The sequence below is a fragment of the Elaeis guineensis genome, chromosome 14, assembly GCF_000442705.2.
Source record: "Elaeis guineensis isolate ETL-2024a chromosome 14, EG11, whole genome shotgun sequence".
NCBI lineage: Eukaryota > Viridiplantae > Streptophyta > Magnoliopsida > Arecales > Arecaceae > Elaeis > Elaeis guineensis.
The window spans coordinates 55,427,205-55,448,689 of record NC_026006.2 but is presented as its reverse complement, the minus strand read 5'-3'; the positions used below and the strand labels follow the sequence as shown (position 1 = coordinate 55,448,689).

The 21,485-nt window shown below is 36.6% G+C and overlaps 1 protein-coding gene across 1 annotated transcript; it reads left to right on the top strand.

The window, feature by feature from the left end:
* The first annotated feature begins 337 nt into the window (after nucleotides 1-337).
* Nucleotides 338-3,660, top strand: LOC105057743 (glucan endo-1,3-beta-glucosidase-like). The gene is made up of 2 exons (XM_073248613.1): nucleotides 338-447; nucleotides 2,511-3,660. Exons 1-2 carry the CDS (start codon nucleotides 375-377, stop codon nucleotides 3,452-3,454), a joined length of 1,017 nt encoding a protein of 338 aa, XP_073104714.1. The 5' UTR covers nucleotides 338-374; the 3' UTR covers nucleotides 3,455-3,660.
* The last annotated feature ends 17,825 nt before the right edge of the window (nucleotides 3,661-21,485 follow it).

The following is a 21,485-nucleotide window of genomic DNA, read 5'->3' as shown; positions in this document are numbered from 1 at the left end:
GTGCATGGAGAACAAATGAGGTGAGATAACAAGATAACAATCCCATATGGAACAAAAGACCAATCAAATTGCATCATCTGTTAGTCATCATACAAAACAATTCCATACAGGAAAACCTTCAAGAAAACAAGAAAAATCTGGACAAGCACAAAGAAAGAGGACCAAAAGACACGGAGCTATGAGTCTATGACTTAGTCGTCATATGCCAGTTTTAAGCCACTACGGTAGTGGAACTAAAATTTCCATGCGAAAATGGACCAAAAGACACGGAGCTATAGTCCTGGAGCCTCTATATAAGGAGATGAGTATTTGTACATCCACAGACACCCAAGGCATTCTGGTTCTAGTGAAACATTATCTGCTAGAGCCCATCCATGGCAAACCGAAGTATTGTTTTCATGGCTGTGATAGCATTATTCCTTGCTGTCCTAATAGCAATCCCAACAAGTGATCTCTCTCTCCTCTTCCCCTCCCCTCTTTCTCTCTCTCTATCTACCCACCCACCCACACACACACAGACATGTATATATATGTGTATATATATCTATCTATTTACACACACACACACACATGCATACATACATACATACATACATACATATATATATATATATATATATATATATATATATATATATATATATATATATATATATGTATGTATGTATGTATGTATGTATGTATGTATGTATGTATGTATATATATATACATATATATATATATATATATATATATATATATATATATATATATATATATATATATATATATATATATATATATATATATGTATGTATGTATGTATGTATGTATGTATGTATGTATGTATATATATATATATATATGTATGTATGTATGTATGTATGTATATATATATATATATATATATATATATATATATATATATATATATATATATATATATATATATATATATATATATATATATGTATGTATGTATGTATGTATGTATGTGTGTATGTATGTGTGTATATATATATATGTATGTATGTATGTATATGTATACGTATATCAATCTATTTATCTGTGCTTTCTAGGGTGAAAGTAGTGCTTATTAATTTTCAAGAAAAATATACAACCATATAAATATACTATTTATTTAATTTATCATCTATTTAGTAATATTTTTGGTTCTGTAGTTATAAAGTTTAATTATGCAATATATATCCATAATTGTATCTACATTTTCAGTATCCGAATTGTATCTATATCCGTATCTATATTTATATTCGTTAGATAAAACAAATATGAATATGAATATATTAGTATCCAATTCGATTTTAATCCTAGTATTTTTCAATACACACATACACACGCAAGTGCATGTGCATGTGTGGCATGCATGCTAACCAGCCAAGTGCTGGACTGTTTCAGTTTGGCTTCATCGTCTCAAGTCAAGAGCGGCGTTCTAGTTTACCTTGACCTTGAACTGACCATGGCTAGTCCTATATATGTGTTGACTTGATTTGAGAACAGATCAAATGCACCGATTACTGTGCAGAAGGTTCTAATCATTCTTGCAAGCTAACTACTACTTGAGCCCGCCCATTTATTAGGTGTGCTTAATCCAGATGGGTTAAAATATTAGCAACAAATTTAGGTTTGGCTGGGGTTTATTAGTTTTACCTAAATTATCAGTTTACTTTGTTTGGCTTCAACTATTCAAGTTCAGAGATTATGATTCACTGGTCATCCGACATGGTTCAGGCTTTTCATGTCTCGCGCTATAAATTAATTTCATCTGAAAAAAAAGCGCTATTAAAAATGAGATGAGAATTTAGGTATCCATGGTTCTTATTTTTCTTCAGTGACCGTGCCATTCTTTCAAGCTTCTTGGTAGATTCACATAAATAGGTTTACCATCCTTCCCTGCAACCTTAGCAACTATGGCTGGTCGAGTTGGTAAAATTACTTACCATCCTTCCCTGCAACCTTAGCAACTATGGCTGGTCGAGTTGGTAAAATTACTGGAGATTTGATTACCGATGACTTGGATTCAATCCCACCTTTCTGATCTCCACTGAACTTTCTCCTATCCTATTTCTCAAACCAAAAAGAGCAAACAGGTAGAATCAAACATTATTCGGTCCAAAAAGAAATCATTTGGTCAAACATGGATGCAGAAATCTTGAAATTTATATTGGGTGGTAGATCATATATGAAACCCCATATAAGCTAATACAAGTAGGTGTAGCCATCTCCCCTGTAATTACTAAAAGATGTATGGTTCTAGTTACAACCTGCAAAAAGAAAGGCCAGGAACCTGTATCTAATTATATCCAATTTCAGTGCTTGACTTCGATCTAATCCAAGCCTCTTGCAGCCAATCTTTGTTATGTTGGATTAACTTATGCACCTTAACAGTTGAAGACATATACATGGGTGTGAATTTTTTATGCAACTTGGTAGTTTAACAGATGTATATTGTGCGAATTAATTCTATCCCATGATTACTATCACTAAGAGCAACTACTTGCTTTGTTTTCAGGTGTGCATTCCATTGGTGTTTGTTATGGAAGACTTGGAGACAACCTACCCCAGCCTAGTGATGTAGTGAATCTCTACAAATCTAACAACATTGGAGGGATGAGAATCTATGATCCATATCAACCTACTCTTCAAGCACTTGGAGGGTCCAACATTCCACTCATTGTCGATGTCCCTAATGAAGATCTCCAAAATCTAGCCTCTGATGCTTCGGCAGCAAGTGATTGGGTCCAGAATAACATAATAGCATATCCGGATGTTTCGTTTCGATACATTGCAGTCGGTAATGAAGTGATACCTGGAGATTCAGCTGGATATGTGCTCCAAGCCATGAATAACATCCAATCTGCTCTATCGGCCAATGGTCTGCAAGGCCAAATTAAAGTCTCAACTTCGGTTTCTCAGGGTGTCCTTGGGACATCATATCCTCCATCTGCTGGTGCATTCTCTTCTGATGCATCACCGTATTTGGGACCAATTGTTAACTTTTTGGCTAGCAATGGATCACCACTCCTAGTAAATGTGTATCCATACCTCAGTTACACCGGCGACATGGAGGATATCAGTATCGATTATGCCTTGTTTACTTCACCGGGAATCGTCGTACAGGATGGCCAATTTGGCTATCAGAATCTTTTTGATGCAATTGTTGATGCAGTCTACTCGGCATTAGCGAATGCGGGAGGCTCTAATGTGGAAGTTGTAGTATCAGAAAGTGGTTGGCCTTCAGCTGGTGGTACCGCAGCATCACCGGATAATGCAAGGACATATAATCAGAATTTGATTAATCATGTTGGTCAAGGGACACCTAAGACATCTGGAAGGGCTATAGAGACTTATATATTTGCCATGTTCAATGAGGACCAAAAGCCAGCAGGGATAGAGCAGAATTGGGGTCTATTCTATCCAAATGAGCAACCTGTCTATCAAATCAATTTCAGTTAGAAGATAATAGAGGGTTGGCAAAAATTATCCATATATTGTAAGTGTAGTCTGGAATAAACCATTAGAAGGAATGGACAATTTCTTATTGCTTTCTCTTTTGTATTACATATATCAGAATAATTCCAAGTTCAAATAGAACCCATGTACTCAATATAAAAGTTTGATGAATAAAATTTCCTCCTGTGACCTGATGGTGGAGATGATAATATCACAGATATTTTTCTTCTCACCAAATTACCATTTAAATTCATCACATGTTTTCTTCTTATTTTTTTTCCAGTACTTATTCCAGAGGGTTGATGACGAATAATTATTCATGATTAAAATGTTCTCCAACTTAGCAAATTAACTTTCAAGTCCTTAAATGCATCTTACCAGGTGAAGAGTTAATCACCATGTATGTTTGCCTGTGTTTATTCCTTTCTCTCACCGAACCTACTCGATTCTCAAAGATTTATCCAAAAAATATAAAACATAAAGAGCACAGAATATAAGAACAAACTATATATGAGTGTTGAATGTGCATGCAAAGAAGCAACCTTACGTGCTGCATGAACCACATCGATCCAATTTAGAACAGCACGAATTGGAGACACAAAGCTCATACCAAAAGTCTCCACATCGGAAACATTAATTCTCCACAGTTAAAGGAGTATGGTGAGTGGGGGATGATTAGATATATGTATTTATATATATTCACATAAACTATTATCATACGTACCTTTGCCTTCCGTGAACTTTGGTCCACCTAAGGGATGTTCTCCCTCTTGTGCCCTTTCCTCTTGTGCGCTTGATCAAAAAATTCTCTGAAGGTGGGCTCTTGACCTAAGTATTGCTGGAGAAACAGTAGAGGGAGAACACCAGCAAAGCCACCAACGTCGTGCCTGTGAGTGGCCGAAAAATCAATTACCGACGGATCTTAATTATTTATATTTAAATAAATCAAAATTATTCAAAATGCTAACCACCGTTGAGCTAGGGTTGGGGTCATTTTTTTCAGGGTGGGGCGCGGGGTGCTAATATAGTGGGGTTGGATATTTGAGACGACTATTAGAGATGGCTCAAGCCATCGCTAGTGATTTCTTATTGGAGATGATTAAGCTATCTCTGAAAGACATTAATTAATTTTTAATTTAATCATCGTCGGGCTGTTAGTGTAGAGGAGAAATAGCGACGGAAAAAGTTGTCACAGAAGAGTATTAATTAATTATTTAGTAAATATTGCCAAATTATTTTTGAAAGTTTCTTTATTTTTTAAATTCTCCATCGCTGTGCCGTCGATGAAAATCCAGCCATCTCCAATCCGTCTCTACGCTGTCATTAGTAATTAGTTAAAATAAAAAAATTTAATTGCCATCTCTAGGCCGTCTCAATTGACCGTCGCAGGAGAGCACCGTCTCTATGCCATCTCAATGCCATCGACGAAAGTGAATTTCTAAGACTGCATTTTAGCCATCTCAGATGAACCATCTCTCAAGCTACACTATTCTTGTAGTGATCCCGCTCCGAGGCTATCCCCCAATTCGAGCATATATTTAGTCCCACATCACTTGTTCGCAGGAACAATCTTAAATATTTTTACAGAACTAAGGAATCTAAATAATATCTTCTGACTAGCGTTTTGAATGAGGTTTTGGGGTGTTACAAATGCTACGGAGCTGATCCAGTCCATAGCCCATGTAAACTATAGGATACTATAGTATAGGTTCATTAAGGTTCACGATAGGCCAATCATGATATTTATGAATGGATTTATATAAATTTGGATTCACAGCTTGTTAGCAAGAATATTAGGCTTAAACCGATGGAGTATATGAGGACTCGTGTGGGTGTATGTTTAGTCTCACATCAGTTATTCATTAGAAAGATTTTTTATATTTGTACAAGATCAAAGATTGTAAATAATATTTTTTGATTAATCTTTTCAAATAAGATCTTAGATTGTTACAAGATATGCAGTCTGGCCTTTTCTTTTTGAACTGGCTCGATCTAAAGCATGTAAAAAAAAAAAAAATCTGAAAAAAAAATTCTAATGAAAGTCTTCTTCCTCGATAACTAAATAAATATAGATATGCTGGTATCGAATCTGCATTCAGCCTTAGATCGTATTCATTTGAGAAAAGAAAATTTAATAGATATGAGCTACATGGCCTAGTAAATAAAGCTTATACTTCCATTCTTTTTATGATAATACAATATTTAGAAAAATAATAGATATCACAAAATAGAGCTTTTCTTAGTATAATATGATAAAATAAGTCATAAAAACAATCATGCATGAATAAATCATAAGTATTTTATAAGCATGGTTCCAAGTGTCGTAAGACGTTCTTTGCTATTTATTCATATTATAATTTAAAACATTGTTTATATATATTCGTGCTACATGCCTATGATAGAGTCATATTTCATAATTGATAGAGTTTTGTATTTCATATGTCAACTTTATATCTACTAGAAGGGCTATATTTCATATGGATGCTAGCTCATGGTGTCCATCTTCTCCAATTCTAGTGGATCATATATAGCTATTTAAGAGCCTTTAAAATACTTATATCTTTTCTTAATATATATGAATAGATGAAAAAAATACTAAATAGCATGATAAGATTTATTTTTCATACATATGTTATTTTTATTAAAAATATTCACGAAACTATTTTTTTAAAATAAAATATGATTTTATATCACATATGCTAATCTTTTATTTTAAGAAAAATATAATATCACGAATGGCAAACCATATAGATAGAAAATATGATAATTTGAAAATTAATAATGAATAAAAGGTCTACTCACCTCTTTTGCCTAAACTTTCAAACTTGGCTAAACGAATCTACTAATCCAATTTATAATATTAAAAACTAATTAATTTCTATTCGATGACTTCAATAAAATTAAACAATAAGAAAATGAGACTAGTGCCTAGGTGATGATGTTTCGAGGCTTGGAATGGGTTAGATCCAAGTGACTCGATCAATAAATCTGGAAGCATGGACCCAATCAAGACTAGGATCATTTCATAAGAATCATCAATAGTAGATTTAGAGACACTCAACAAGGAGGGGGTGATTGGTTCGATAGGCCGCCCAAGTACCAGAGCAGCTTAGTATCTCCTCACTAGGGTCAACATGGGTAGGTGGAGACAAAAATTTGAATCAGATCTCTGGGTCCTTTTAGAGAGAGAAAAAGGGAGAAGAGAGAGAAATATGAGAGGAAAAAATATGAAAGAGAGAGTCTTCATCCCCTATAAGAGGAAAAGGATAGGTCGGGATCATCAGGAATCATTGCAGAGTGCTTAGTTGGAGGCCGATGACAGTAGACAATTGTTGACGATGATTGGCCGATAAAGAAAAAAAAAGGCCTTAAAAAGTAGGAAATCAAGGTTTCATATCATTTTTGGCTTTTGGCCGCTCATCGGTGGCCATGGCTTCTTGAGGAAGCATCATAGGGAGGTGGAGGAACTTGACCAGAGGCTTATTATGTGATAACCCGGCCCATTAAACCAAAAGCCCACTAAGCCCATTAAACAAAAAAAAAATAGAAACAGGGAGGAAGACTTCCGATCGGAGTCTTCCTCTTCCCCGGTTCCGATCAGGAATCGGAGTCCTAGGGTCAAGCTCTATAAGAACCCCCCCTCCTCTTCTCTAAGTGTAGAACCATCAGTCACTGATGATCGCCGGAGTTCCTCTCCGATTATTCCAATTGAAGCCGCGGCCCCTCGACTCGTGCTCACCACGATTTCACACCGGTGGGGGTCATCGGAGGCAGTGGTAAGGCCTCCTTCCTCTTTCTCTCTTCTCTCCCTTCTTTCCCATGCTTGTGGGCACGATTGCCGGTGACAGGCGTCGTCGGATTTTGTCAGAAAAGAAAATCCCTGTTCGGCTTCTTCTTTTCCCTGATTTTTCGGCACCGACGGTCACCACCGACTGCCGGCTCTGGCCCCTCCGAACTCGGGGGAAGGTCGCCCCTTGCCGCCGGCCACCGTCGGGCGGGGAATGGCCGTGATCGATCGGTGAAGGCACGGGGACCTCTAGGTCCCCTATTTCGGCCCAAGAAGGCCGCGGAAAGAAGGAAAAAGAAAAAGAAAAGAAAAAGGAAAAAGAAAAGAAAAAAGAAAAAGAAAAAGAAAAGAAAAAGAAAAAGAAAAATATATATATATATATAATAATGATGATAATAATAATAATAATAATAATAATAATAATAAAGAGAGAGGAAAAAGAAAAAGAAAATAATAATAATAATAATAATACATATGGGAGAAAGTTTCTCTCATCTCTCTCTCTCTTAAGTCTTTCTCTCTCTAAAATTGGACTTCCTCTCTCTAAATTCTCTCTCTACTTTCTCTCTCTAAATTTTCTTCCTATTTTCTCTCTCTAGACCCATTTATCTCTTTTTATGGATTTTATCTCTCTAGGGTCATTCTCTCTCTCTGATTGCTTTATAGATCCTAGGATAAATTTGAGATGAAAATATGATGACCTGAGACTGCTTCGAAATTCGTGCAGTAGATTGGATCTCGATCCGATCCATATTCGAAATTGATAACATCGATTATGGTTAATCCATATTAAGTCACCCTGATATAACCTCTGATGATCTCAATCATGTTGCCACTTTTGAAGGATACGAAGATTCTCTCTCCACTTTCTCTCTCTACTTTCTCTCTCATGATTAATTTTCTCTCTCTAAAAAGGTCTATGAATCCTGTATCAAGTCATGTCTTCATCTTTTAGGGGTTCATATTGACTCTAACAAGATGATCCAAAGTTGCTTTGATATCCATGTTGTATGTCAACCTCATTTGATTATATCAAAGATTTTTCAAATTCATTATTAATGAACTCTATTGATTGATTTTGATCTAATCTGTGCTTCACAATTTTTTTGATCAAGTCACTTGAATCAAACCCTCAGATCAGAGATCCTGAATTATCCTGATATCTGGATGGTCCGACACATCCGATCAACAGTCCTCTTTTCTTATGATTTAATCTTATTATATTTATAGAATAGAAATTGATGATGATTTGATATTTTAAATAAGATTAGCTGATTCTTCTAACGAAATTTGAAGATCTAAGATGAACGAGGTAAGTAGATCTTATGCTCCTTATTTATTTTTTTAAATGACTATGTTTTTATGCAAAGAATTGCTATTAATAAAATCATAATTTTTCATAAAATAAGGATCGACATATGTGTTATGAAAAAGCATGTTTTATTATGAGCATTGATTTCATGAATATGTCTTATGAAAATAGCATGATTATGAAGCAAGAATTTCATTATTTTTCCATCTATGTATATGTATGCTTTAAGAAAAAGATATAATGATTTCAAAGGCTCTCAGATGGCTATGAATGAATCCCTTCAGGAAGGTCGACATCCGGAGCTAGCATCCACACGAAACATGGCCCTGCCAGCGGGTATAAAGTTGGCACATGAATTAAGAACTCTATCGATTAAGAAACATGGCCCTGTCACAGGTATAATAGTGACCTTAGCACGAATATCTGTGAGCAATATTTTGAAACATGACATGAATACATGATGAAAAAGATTTACGATTCATGATTGTGAAATATACATGATTTATGCATGCATGATGAGTTTATAACTTATTTTGTTATATGCTCTATAAAATGCTTTATTTTGTATTACCTGTTATTTTCTAAATATTGCATTATCATGAAAAACTTATGTTTGATCCGATAAGGAAGCGCAAGTTCTACTTACTAGGCTAGTGTAGCTCATATTCTTTTTGTTTTCTTTTTGTTTGAACAGAGAAATAAGGTTAGGATCGGCAAAAGGAATCCAAGCTTGAAGACCGGCATAGCAAGCTTGAAAATTTGGTAGCCGAAGTTTAATTTATTTTATAATCATGGATTTGTAGTTATTTATGAATGTTGAGATCTGGGTTAGTACTTGATTTTGGATTTAGATGCCCTGAACCAATATTGGTTCGATTATTTGATGAATAATAGAATTGAATCTTTTTATTTGATGGATTTTAGATGATTATGATGGATTGGCTTTGTGTTATCGTGGGCTCCATCCCTTGGTAGCATGGCCGTGTTATGTCCCGGATTTGGGGCGTGACACATCAATGGAGAACAATAGTGGTAGTGGCTGGAAAAAAGAAAAAAAAATTCCAAAAAATAAGGAATGTGGGAGCAAGGCATTTTTTTCGATCAATTTTTGGCCAATCCCTTGGCTGGTGATGGTGTTTAAGGCTGTAGAAGGAAGAGGAATGGAGTAAGGCCAGGGTTTACCTTGGCTTTGGTGTTGTTCTCTGGCCATGATTTTCTGATGGCCATAATGAAAGGAATCAGTGAACTCAAGAGGGAAGAAGGGGAAAAAAGAGGGATAAAGAAGGCGCAAAGCTCGTGGTGAGCCTTGGAGAGAAAAGGGGTCCAATTTATAGAGAACTTCCTAGGATTTTGGCAAGCCTAGGAGTATGCTTCTTATTGGACTTAACAGATATTGGGAGTCTTCTTTTGGCTAGGCATATGCATGGCACATGCCCAGCTGTTTGTTTTTTTTTATTTCTTTTGTGGTATGTGGACTTGGGATTTGGTCGATCCAAATAAAAGGCTAGGCCTCACATTAATTTGTACTAACCTAAGATCTCATCCAAAATGGCTAGCCATAAGGTATTATTTGAATTTCTAATTTCTATATAAGTATACAAAATCTTTCTAGTAAATAATTGATATGAGACTAAATACATACCTGCATAGATCCTCACATATCCCTCCATTTAAGTCATAGTGTCCATACTAGGCTAGAGATTCAAATTCATATAAATCCATTTATAAATGTCACGCCCCAAACCCGAGACATAACACGGCCATGCTACCGAGGGATGGACCCACGATAACACGAAGCCAAAATTCATCTTCTTAAATATAATAACAGGTGTATCACAAATAAATGTAATAATAAAGTTCAATTCAAATATTTAATTAAACCAAAACTGGTTTAGAGCATCTAAATCCAAAGATAAAATAATCCAAGTCTTAAAATTCATAATGACTACAATCCATAAATATAAACTGAATTTCTAGAGCAAAATTTCTAAACTTGCTTTACTGATCCCCAAGCCTGGATTCTCTTTCCTTCGGTCCTAGCCTTATTTTTCTGTACATGAAAAAGAAAACAAAAAGAATATGAGCTACACTAGCTCAGTAAGTAGACTTCCGTTTCCTTACCGGATCAAGCATAAGTTTTCTATGATAATGCATCATTTAGCAAATAATAATTATTATAAAAATAAATATTTCATAGAGCATATAATAAAATAAGTTATAAGCTCATCATGCATGCATAAATCATGTATATTTTACAATTATGAATCGTAAATTATTTTCATCATATATTCATATCATGTTTCAAAATATTGCTCACAGACATTCGTGCTAAGGTCACTATTATATCCGTGACAGGGTCATGTTTCTTAATCGATAGAGTTCTTAATTCATGTGCCAACTTTATACCCGCTGGCAGGGCCATGTTTCATGTGGATGCTAGCTCCGGATGTCGACCTTCCCGAAAGGATTCATTCATAGCTATCTGAGAGCCTTTGAAATTATTTTATCTTTTTCTTAAAACATACATATACATAAATAGAAAAATAATAAAATTCATGCTTCATAATCATGCTATTTTTATAAGACATTCATGAAATTAATTCTCATAATAAAATATGCTTTTTCATATCACATATGTCGATCCTTATTTTATGAAAAATTATGATTTCATCAATAGCAATTCTTTACATAAAAGCATGATCATTTAAAAATAAATAAGGAGCATAAAATTCACTTACCTCGTTCATCTTAGATCTTCAGACTTTATTAAAAAAATCAGCTAATCCTATTTAAAATATCAAATCATCATCAATTTCTATTCCATAAATATAATAAGATTAAATCATAAGGAAAGAGGATTGTTGTCCGGATGTGTCGGTCCATCCAGTTACCAGGGCAATTCAGGATCTCTGATCTGAGGGTCAGATTTAAGTGACTTGATCAAGAAATCATGAAGCACAGATCGAATTAAGGTCAAGATCAATCAATAGGGTTCTTTAATAATGAGTTTGAAAAATACTTGATATGGTCAAATGAAGTTGACATACAGCACGGATATCAAAGCAACTTCAGATCATCTTGTTAGAGTCAATATGAGCTTCTAAAAGATGAAGACATGACTCGATACAGGATTCATAGACCTTTTTTAGAGAGAGAAAGTCGGTCATGAGAGAGAAAGTAGAGAGAGAAAGTGGAGAGAGAATCTTCGTATCCTTCAAAAGTGGCAATCATGATTGAGATCATCAGAGGTCATATCAGGGTGACTTAATATGGATTAACCATGATTGATATTATCAATTTCGAATAAGGATCGGATCGGGATCCAATCTACTACATGAATTTTGGAGCGGTCTCAGATCATCATATTTTCATCTCAAGTTTATCCTAGGGTCTGTGATGCAATCAGAGAGAGAATGACCCTAGAGAGATAAAATCCATAATGAGAGAGAAAGGTCTACAGAGAGAAAATAGGAAGAAAATCTAGAGAGAGAAAATATATAGAGAAGGTAGAGAAAAGAGAGAGAAAGACTTAAGAGAGAGATGAGAGAAACTTTCTCTCACATGTATTTATTATTATTATTATATATATATTCCTTTCTTTTTCTTTTTCTTTTTAGAGAGAGAAAATAGAGAGAGAAAGAAAGAGAAGAGAGAGAAAGAGGGAGAAAGAGGGGAGAGAGGAAATTTTTCTCTTATTTTATTTTTATTTTTATTTTTTTTTATTTTTCTATTTTGCATTTTCTTTTCTTTTCTTTTTCTTTTTTCCTTTTTCTTTTCTTTTTCTTTTTCCTTTCCTTCTTCTTCTTCTTTTTCTTTTCTTCCCGTGGGCTTCCATTGAGCTGAAACAGGGGATCTCACAATCCCCTATTGGCCGGCCGGCGGTGCAACCGGCATGGGCGGCCGTCGGCAGGAGGAGGGGCGACCCTGCGGCAAGAGGAAGGCCAAGCAGGTGGCCGACGGCGGCCACCGACGCCCACACATTCAAAAGGGACCGAATCCCTTTCTCCAAGAAATCCGGCGACTTTGGTTGCTGGCGATCGTGCACACGGGCATGGAGAAAAAGGAGGAGAAGAGAGGAAGGGGAGGAGGCTCACCTTCGACGCCGGCGAGACTTTTTCGGTGAGGAAAAAGGATGGCACAGGGATGGTCTCCGCGGTGGTTTTCCGACGATTGCCGCCGACTGGGTCTCGAATCTTTGGTGAGAAGGAGAGAGGAGGATTCTCCTCCCACTACAAGAAATTTGATTTTTTGTGACGAAATTTTTTCGTCGCTAAAAATCATATTTTCGTCGCTAAAAGTATTTGCGACGAAATATATCGTCGCTAAAAATTTGTAGAGAAAGCCTCGTAGCAAAAGACTTTAGCAACGAAATTTTTTTATTTCATCGTAAAAAATAGTAAACCTAGACGACGAAGTTATGTGCTGTATTAGCGACGAAAATATTTTGTCGCAAGAGCTTAAATTTTCATCGCTAAAATTGCAACAAAAAATAATTTCATCGCTAAATATTGTGATTAAAAAAAATATTCTCTTATTTTTTGTGACGAAAATGAAATTCGTCGTAAAACTTAGCGACGAATTTCGTCACAAACTAAATTTGTCACAAAAATTTCGTCGCAATACTTGCGACGAAAAAAATGTTCGTTGCTATAATTGCGATGAAAAAAAATTTCGTCGCTATAATCGCAACGAAATAAAAATTTCGTCGCTAGAAGGGCGACAAAATAAAAAAATTTGCCACCATAATTATGACGAAATAAAAAAATTCATCACCATAATTGCGACGAAATAAAAATTTCATCGTAAAAAGTTAAAATTTTTAGCGACGAAACTATTTTTTCATCGCAAAAATAGCAACGAAATAATTTCGTCGCAATAATTATGACGAAAAAAATATTCGTTGCTATAATTGCGATGAAAAAAAAATTTTGTCGCTATAATGGCGACGAAATAAAAATTTCGTCGCTAGAAGGGCGACGAAATAAAAAAATTCGTCGCCATATTTGCGACGAAATAAAAATTTCGTCGCAAAAAGTTATAATTTTTAGCGACGAAACTATTTTTTCATCGCAAAAATAGCAACGAAATAAAAAATTTTGTCGCACTGAATAATAAAAGTTTTACTTTTTTGGGTTCATAATTTTTTGCGACAAAATTAATATTTCATCGCTAAAATAAAATTTGGATAAAAAATAAAATTTTTATTTATTTTTAAAAAAAACCTGCTCAAATACAAATTATCTGATCAAACTTATTTTAAATAAACAGTATATTAACACAATAAAAAAATTCTTAGTGAAAAGATCAATTTCAAGTATCAAAAAGTTTCATAACCATCTTTGTCATATACAAAAATATAAGTCCATACACCATTTTAAATTTAAAATAAGTACAAACTAGGTATGATCTGACTCGTTGGCCTCGTTCCCTTCTCCAGGCGTCGATCCCTGACCCGATATGTGTCACGATGGTGGTGCAGAGGCGGCATCATGTGACTGTAGAGGTGCTAACTCAGAAGCATCAATACCGAGCCGTCCCGCCACCGCAGCTACGATCCTCTTGAGCGTCTGACTACGATTCATCCAGTAACTAATCTGATCTTGCATCATGCTCATGGATGTCCTAACTGCCTCTGGCACCGATGCATCATCAGACCGGCCGGATGACGAACTGCATGATTTTTTGGACCGCATGCTATGACCAGATCCTAGCTGCCGCCCGAGGACGGTATCCAAAATTGTATCATCTGTCATCAAACAAACCTGCTGCGATCCAGTATCACCGTCAGATCCCACCTCCCTCGTCGCCTGCTCTCTCAATTCTAACATTTTTTCCTTCACAATAAACCAAATAAAATCATAAATTTTTTTCAAACTCTTTAAAAGTATTCAAAATGTAGAGTAATGATACTTACATGACGCTGCCTCGCCTCCTCGATCACGAACTCGCCACTCTTGTTTTGATAGAATTTAGCATAGGCGTCGACTCCGGATAGTCCCTGTTCAAATAAAAAAAAAGAAAAAAAAGATATCAAAATAATATAAATATTTAATAAGAAGTTACAAAGTATGATTGCAAATGTAGTTACGTACCATCCTCTTCATTCCCTGTGCAAAAAAGGCACTTCCTTGCATGTGAATAGAATCAATCTTGCTCCTATTCACCTTATTCGCCTCCGATCGTCGCTACAAAATACATACAATTATAACCAATAAAGGACATAACAAAATTAAAAAAACTTGGAACACTAGACATACCTGAAATACCTCACTTCCAAAATGCTCACATAACCACCGCCAATCGTCACTAGACCCAGCCCAATTTCTGTATGGCTGGGTCACAGGATCAATCCCCTTCGCCTGCAGGTCATTGCAGTATTTATGAAGCCTACATCGCCGATCTCTGTATCTATTTGCAGCCATTTTGAGAATACATACCGTCACTTCTTCGTCAGTGCAATCCTCGAAGTCAATATTATCCTACACAGTAATCATACCAAAAAGCAAATACATGAAATTATTCATATAATAAAAAATTTATTTATATAACCAAAAATAATATGGATCATGTAATGATATGCAAGACATCCAAATTTAATTCTTACCTTGATGTGAGAGACTAGAACATCACGGTATCGAGGAGCTACATGCTTGAAACTTTCAGCAGCCCACGGAAAATGATTCCACATATACAAATTGATCTCATTTGCGACGATACTAGCCTCTGTGCCAATCGGATGATCTCGAAATATCTGTACCTTCGGTTTTTCATTATGTGTATGCACATATTTTTCCAAAACAAGACCCCTACTAGGACCATGCACTGCACGTCGATGCTGTGTTCCTACATGTAAAAATTGGTGAAATGAACATATATCATGTATCACTAAATGCATATAACAAAAAAATATATATGGTTTATAAATTGATAGAGATGTACCTGTAAGGGGATGATGCTGCGGTACCATGACCTCCGGTTGGGCAAGCTCTGGCTGAGCACTAGTCTGCTCTGTGGACTCGGGCAACTGAGTCTCATCTAAATCCTCTGACTCATCATGCAAAATGCTAAAGTGAAAATGTGTATCATCAAGCGGAGCTTGCTGCCTACCCCGTGAATGTCTACGTCCAGGACCTGTCATGATGCTACAATGATTAAAATAATTTAAATCAGTACGTAATCAAAAAAACTCAAGTATTACATGATATAACAAAAAAAAAAAATTGAATTACTTATTCATATTAATTATTGTTCTCAGATTCTGAACTCGTGTCCATATAGTCATCTTCGACGGGAGTCATAGAAGACTTCGACCCTGAAGTGCTATCATCATCGTCGTTAATGAAGTCATTATTGGATCGTGCTCGTGTCCGTGCCCTTATTGACGATCCAACAACAGAAACATCCTCAGGTTCATAGTCGTCTCTTTGTAATTGTCCTATGTCAATCGTATCATCTGGCACTAATATGTTATCTGGTGCTTGCATTTGATATGCTTCGTTTTCAATAATTGCACAGACTTCATTCTCAAGATGTTCATCGTTCGGGCATGTGAAAAGTGCAGGATCAAACAAATGCCTATGCTGAGCCCTTATTGCAACTCGTCAAGGCTCTTTCATTTTGTTATCATCAATATACCACACTAGTCTTGCTTGCTTTGCAAAAATATAAGGATCACTTTCATACCATACATGACCAATGTGGACACTGACGAGTTGAGAATCTATAACAATTGGCCTGTGTCGTCCTAAGTCATACCATCGATACTTGAATAACACAATCCGTCGAAGACCACTATATCTCAACTCTATAACCTCATGCAGAACACCAAAAAAATTTATTATTTCACCCTTGTGCTCGCCCTCCACGCTTATTCCATAATTCTGTGTGGTTCGATCGCGATCGCGATCTTCCGTTAAGAATCGCACACCATTGACTATGCATGCTGAATATACTGATACACGTCTGTCAGGTTTTCGTGCAAGTGCAGCTAAGTCATTGCTGATACAGTTAGGATTGTCTATACGTAGCTGAGCTATCTACAATTAAAAGAACAATAAGCAGGTTAAATTTGACAAAAAAAATACTATATAAACAAACTTTTAATTATGGATGAACATGAACATAACTTACCCGTTCGTCAAACCATGATGCGAATTGATTCCTATGTCATGCCGCTGCTAATGTAGGATTACTTCTTCTGAGCTCACTTTCGTGTTCTCTGAAGTGATACAGTAATACCATGTATATTTTAATTTAGAGTCCACGTACATTCATTGATATATCAACAAATAAAAATTACATGTATATACTCACATCATGTACGCTTCTACCTCCTCGCAATTGTTTAGCACATACCAATACATGTCATCCGTTTCTTGTGGTGTCAACATTCGAAAATCTTTTTTACCATATGGTCGGGCAACATTGGAGAACACGGACAATCCATCGGTCAGAATCTCGTCAACATCAATATTCCGTTGTGGCCTTGTAAATTTGCTCTTCACTCGCCGAAGGTACATAGAGCAGAATGTCAGACATTCATTCATAACATGTGCCTCTGCTATTGAACCTTCAGGCCGTGCTTTGTTAGTGACGGCACTCTTGTATTCACGCATCTCCCTATTCAATAAATTATCAATTGATATCACATATAATAAGAATACAATAATGAATAATAAATATTATAATATCATGCAATTACCTTTCAATTGGGTACATCCATCTTGTATGTACTGGCCCACCCAATCTAGCCTCATGTGGAAGATGAACAGAAAGATGCACCATGATATCAAAGAAGGCGGGAGGGAATATCATCTCGAGCTTACAGAGAGTAATGATAATCTTCTTCTCCAATATGTTGATCTGACTTCGTCTCAATGTCTTCGCACATAAGTCTCGAAAATAAGTTTCCAGATCAAGTAATGCATCACACACATTATCCGGCAACAATCCGCGCAAACCAACTGGGAGCACATGCTGTAGAAGTACATGACAATCATGACTTTTCATCCCGACGATCTTCCCATCTTTTGACTTGATGCACCGTTTCAAATTTGAGGCGTATCCATCAGGAAACCTCACTGATCTCAAATATGAAAGAAATTGATTTCTCTCTCTTCGATTCAGTGTATAACATGCCAATGGCTTCACCAGCCTATCCCCTCGTCGAATCAAATGTAATTCCTTTCTAATCCGCATATCCTCTAAGTCAAGACGAGCCTTCACGGTATCCTTCGTTCTTCCTTCGATATTGAGAATGGTATAAAATACATTATCAAATATATTCTTTTCAATATGCATGACGTCAAGATTATGTCGAAGAAGAAGCATTTTGCAATATGGAAGATCAAACAACTTGCTCTTTTTTCTCCAATTTTCGATACTTGTTCGCACCCCTACTTGGCTGGCCAGACCCTTACCAAATATGACATCCTGTGGGTTGGGTAACTGATTTAAAATATTATCCGTAGACCAGAATCTTGGCTGCGCACGTCGTTCATGCTTGCCATTGAACTTAAGACTTCTCCTCCATCTATGATCATCTGGCATGAAACGTCGATGGCCGGTAAAACAAATCTTTCCACGAATACGGTCCGATGTAATATCATCGTTACAAGTTGGGCATGCTTTATACCCTTTTGTACACCATCCAAAAATATCGCCATATGCAGGAAAATCGTTAACTGTCCAAAGCAGTGCTACATGCATACGAAAGATGCCTCCTACAACATGATCATATGTTTCGCATCCTTCTTCCCACAAATATTGTAACTCTTCGATCAATGGCTCTAAAAATATGTCTATGTCTTTTCCAGGGGCACGGAGACCCGGGATTAACAAGGCCAATAGATTAAAAGGTGATTTCATGCACTTCCATGGTGGTAAATTATAAGGAAATACCATAACAGGCCACATACTATAAGCAGTATTAAGATTACCATATGGATTAAATCCGTCTGTTGCCAACCCTAGCCTGACATTTCGTGAATCAGCTGCAAACCATGGATGTTCACGATCAAAATATTTTCACGCATCTCCATCTGATGGATGTCTCATGACATCATCGTCCATATTATTTACCTCCTTATGCCATCGCATGTCACAAGCAGTATGCCTCGACATGAACAATCGACGCAATCATGGTGTAATCGAAAAGTACCGCAAAATCTTGCATGGTATTTTCTTTTTCTTCTTATCCTTACCAAGACTTTCTTTCCATCTGCTTGAATGACAAATTGGACATGCTTGTAGATCTTGTTTATCCTTCCGAAACAGAACACAATCATTCGGACATGCATGTATCTTTTCACAGCGTAGGCCCAAGTCATCGACTCCTAAACCGAGTCCTTTCAATAATTTTTTGGCTTCATAATGACTTGACGGAAGTAACTCTCCCTCTGGCAGTAAGTCCTTCAAAAATTTGAGCAATCAATTAAACGAGTTGTTTGACCACTTACCAAGTATCTTCATGTGTAATAACTTTATTACGGCGGACAACAGAGAGTACTTCTTACAACCAGGATAAACATCACTTTGTGCATCTCTTAATAGACGCTCGAATCTATCATTTATAGATATATTACTGTCCTCTTCAGCTTCTTGTCTCGGAATGGAATGCTGATGTTCTGCTCTTGCTTCTACATTTACTTCAAATAATTCCAGATGAAGATCCTCTAAAATTTTTCTATCTTCTTCACCAAGTGTTTGTCTTTCACGACTGCATGATCCACCGACTGACGATGGATTTATGGGACTGCTGGACAACATGTTCGAGCTAGTCGGCAAATCTTCACCATGACAAGTCCATCTCTTGTAAGTCACATCTATACCGTGTTCGTATAAATGATTCTGAATGTCCGATAAGGTACACCAAAATAAATTTCTACATCGACGACATGGACAACGAGCTTTCCCATCTTCTCTAGTATGATTGGATGCCACATTCATAAAAGTCGTCACCCGTAATATACTCGGGACAGAACTTATCACGCAATGACATCCAACCACGATCCATACCTACATATTTATGATGCAAACTATACAATCAATTTTATGTAATAATAGTTGACTAACGCCTTATATCTCCTACCTATAGGGTGATGGTCCTATTCCATTCAGGAACGTAAGAATTTAATATTGCAATACATGTCTTGTATACCAAAAAAATTTCGACAGCATTTCGACGCAGTTCTCCAGATACACAAGCATTAAAATTGTGCTATGTATCCAGAGAACATGATCGAAAATACCGACAAAACTCTGCGATATAGAAGCACATGTGTTGCAATATTAAATTCATTCACGTGCCCAAACTGTCCACGAGGACAATTCGAGAATAGTGTGTAAAGCACCAATATTTTTTTCATAAAAAAAATATTGGTTTATGCACGCTATCCTCGAACGAAAATTCTAAGGCTTATAAATTTGTTATGCTACAATTAATATATTATTATTAAAAAAAATATTTTTAAAATATTTTTAAATCATGATTAAAATTAATTATATCAAACAAATAATTATATCTAACATTATATCTAATTACTAAAATAATAAATAATTATTTTTAATGGCTAAAATTTATTAAGAAAAAAATTAAAAAATATATAAATTAATAAAATGGTTCTCACCTTCAACTCTTCCGTGAGTAGTGATGGTGACAGTGACGGCAACCGGCGGTGGCGGCCCGGCGGCGGTGCGGCGGTGGCGCGACGGCAGCTGTGGCGGCCCTACGAAACCAGACAAGCCAGGTAAGGATCGACCTTCAACTCTTTCTCAGATAAAAGACTGAGAAAGAAAATGAGGGAGAGAGACAGGGGATGGATGGGTCGACCAGCGGCGACTGCCTTGCAGACGCTGCGGCGGCGGGGGACGGGAGGCCGAAGTGGTAGGCAGCGGCGGGGGACGGGAGGCCGAAGCGGCAGGTGGCGGTGGGGGACGGGAGAGGGTAGGAGGCGCTCGAGGAGCTTGAGCTTGGGGAGGAGATTGGAGGGGACGTTGGTGGCGAGGACAGTAGGGCGGCGGCGGACGAAGGCATGGAGCTGGCGGGGGGAGAGGCCGGCGTGGCGGCGGAGGAAGGATCCTTAAATAGAGCCGGAGGGGGGCTCTCCGAATCTGATTGGGAGTCGGTGAGAGGAGGAAGAAGACTCCCTTCGGGAGTCTTCTCCTCTGTTTCCCCTTTTTTTTTTTTTTCTGGGCTGTGGATTGATTCGAGGCCCAATTGGGCCGGGTGATCACAATAAACACCATGTTCAGTTCGTGGTTAGTCTTAATGAATCCATGCTATAGTGTCCTTTACTCTATGGGGGCATTTGGTATGGGGTGATCCATTTAACATCAAGGGTGATATGGGTAGAGATGATGAGATCACCATATTTGGTTGCATATATATATAATTTCAAATCATCCTCATTTCTTAAACCACCATCCAACATGGTAATAGAAAATCCACTTTTGAGAATGGATATCCAACATCACTATATTATGATGATCTTAAATACGTTAACCAAAATACCTACTTCCTAAAAGAGGAAACGTATCTTTTCTTTGACTTGAAGCAGTGATTACGTTTCCTCAACCAATCATGGTAATCTGAGACTTCCCCCTTCTTCCATCTCTCCTCTGTCATTTTTTTCCTTTCCATCTGAAATCTATTAGGAATATTTTTGATATTATATGGTTAGTGATTTTGGATTCTCATAACATACTAAACAAATTACTTATACATACGTGAGAATCTTTAATCAGTGCACTATGGTCAACTAAACATAGTGATCTTAGATCACCACAGATCATCCTAAAATTTGGATCACCAAACATCCCCCATATGGGCTATAATGGTCCTGACATATTTTTTCCTGAAAAATTTGAATCATAATCTCGAAGATGCACAGTTTTTACTTCCACCAAGATACGATGCCATAGTGTGAATACAAAAA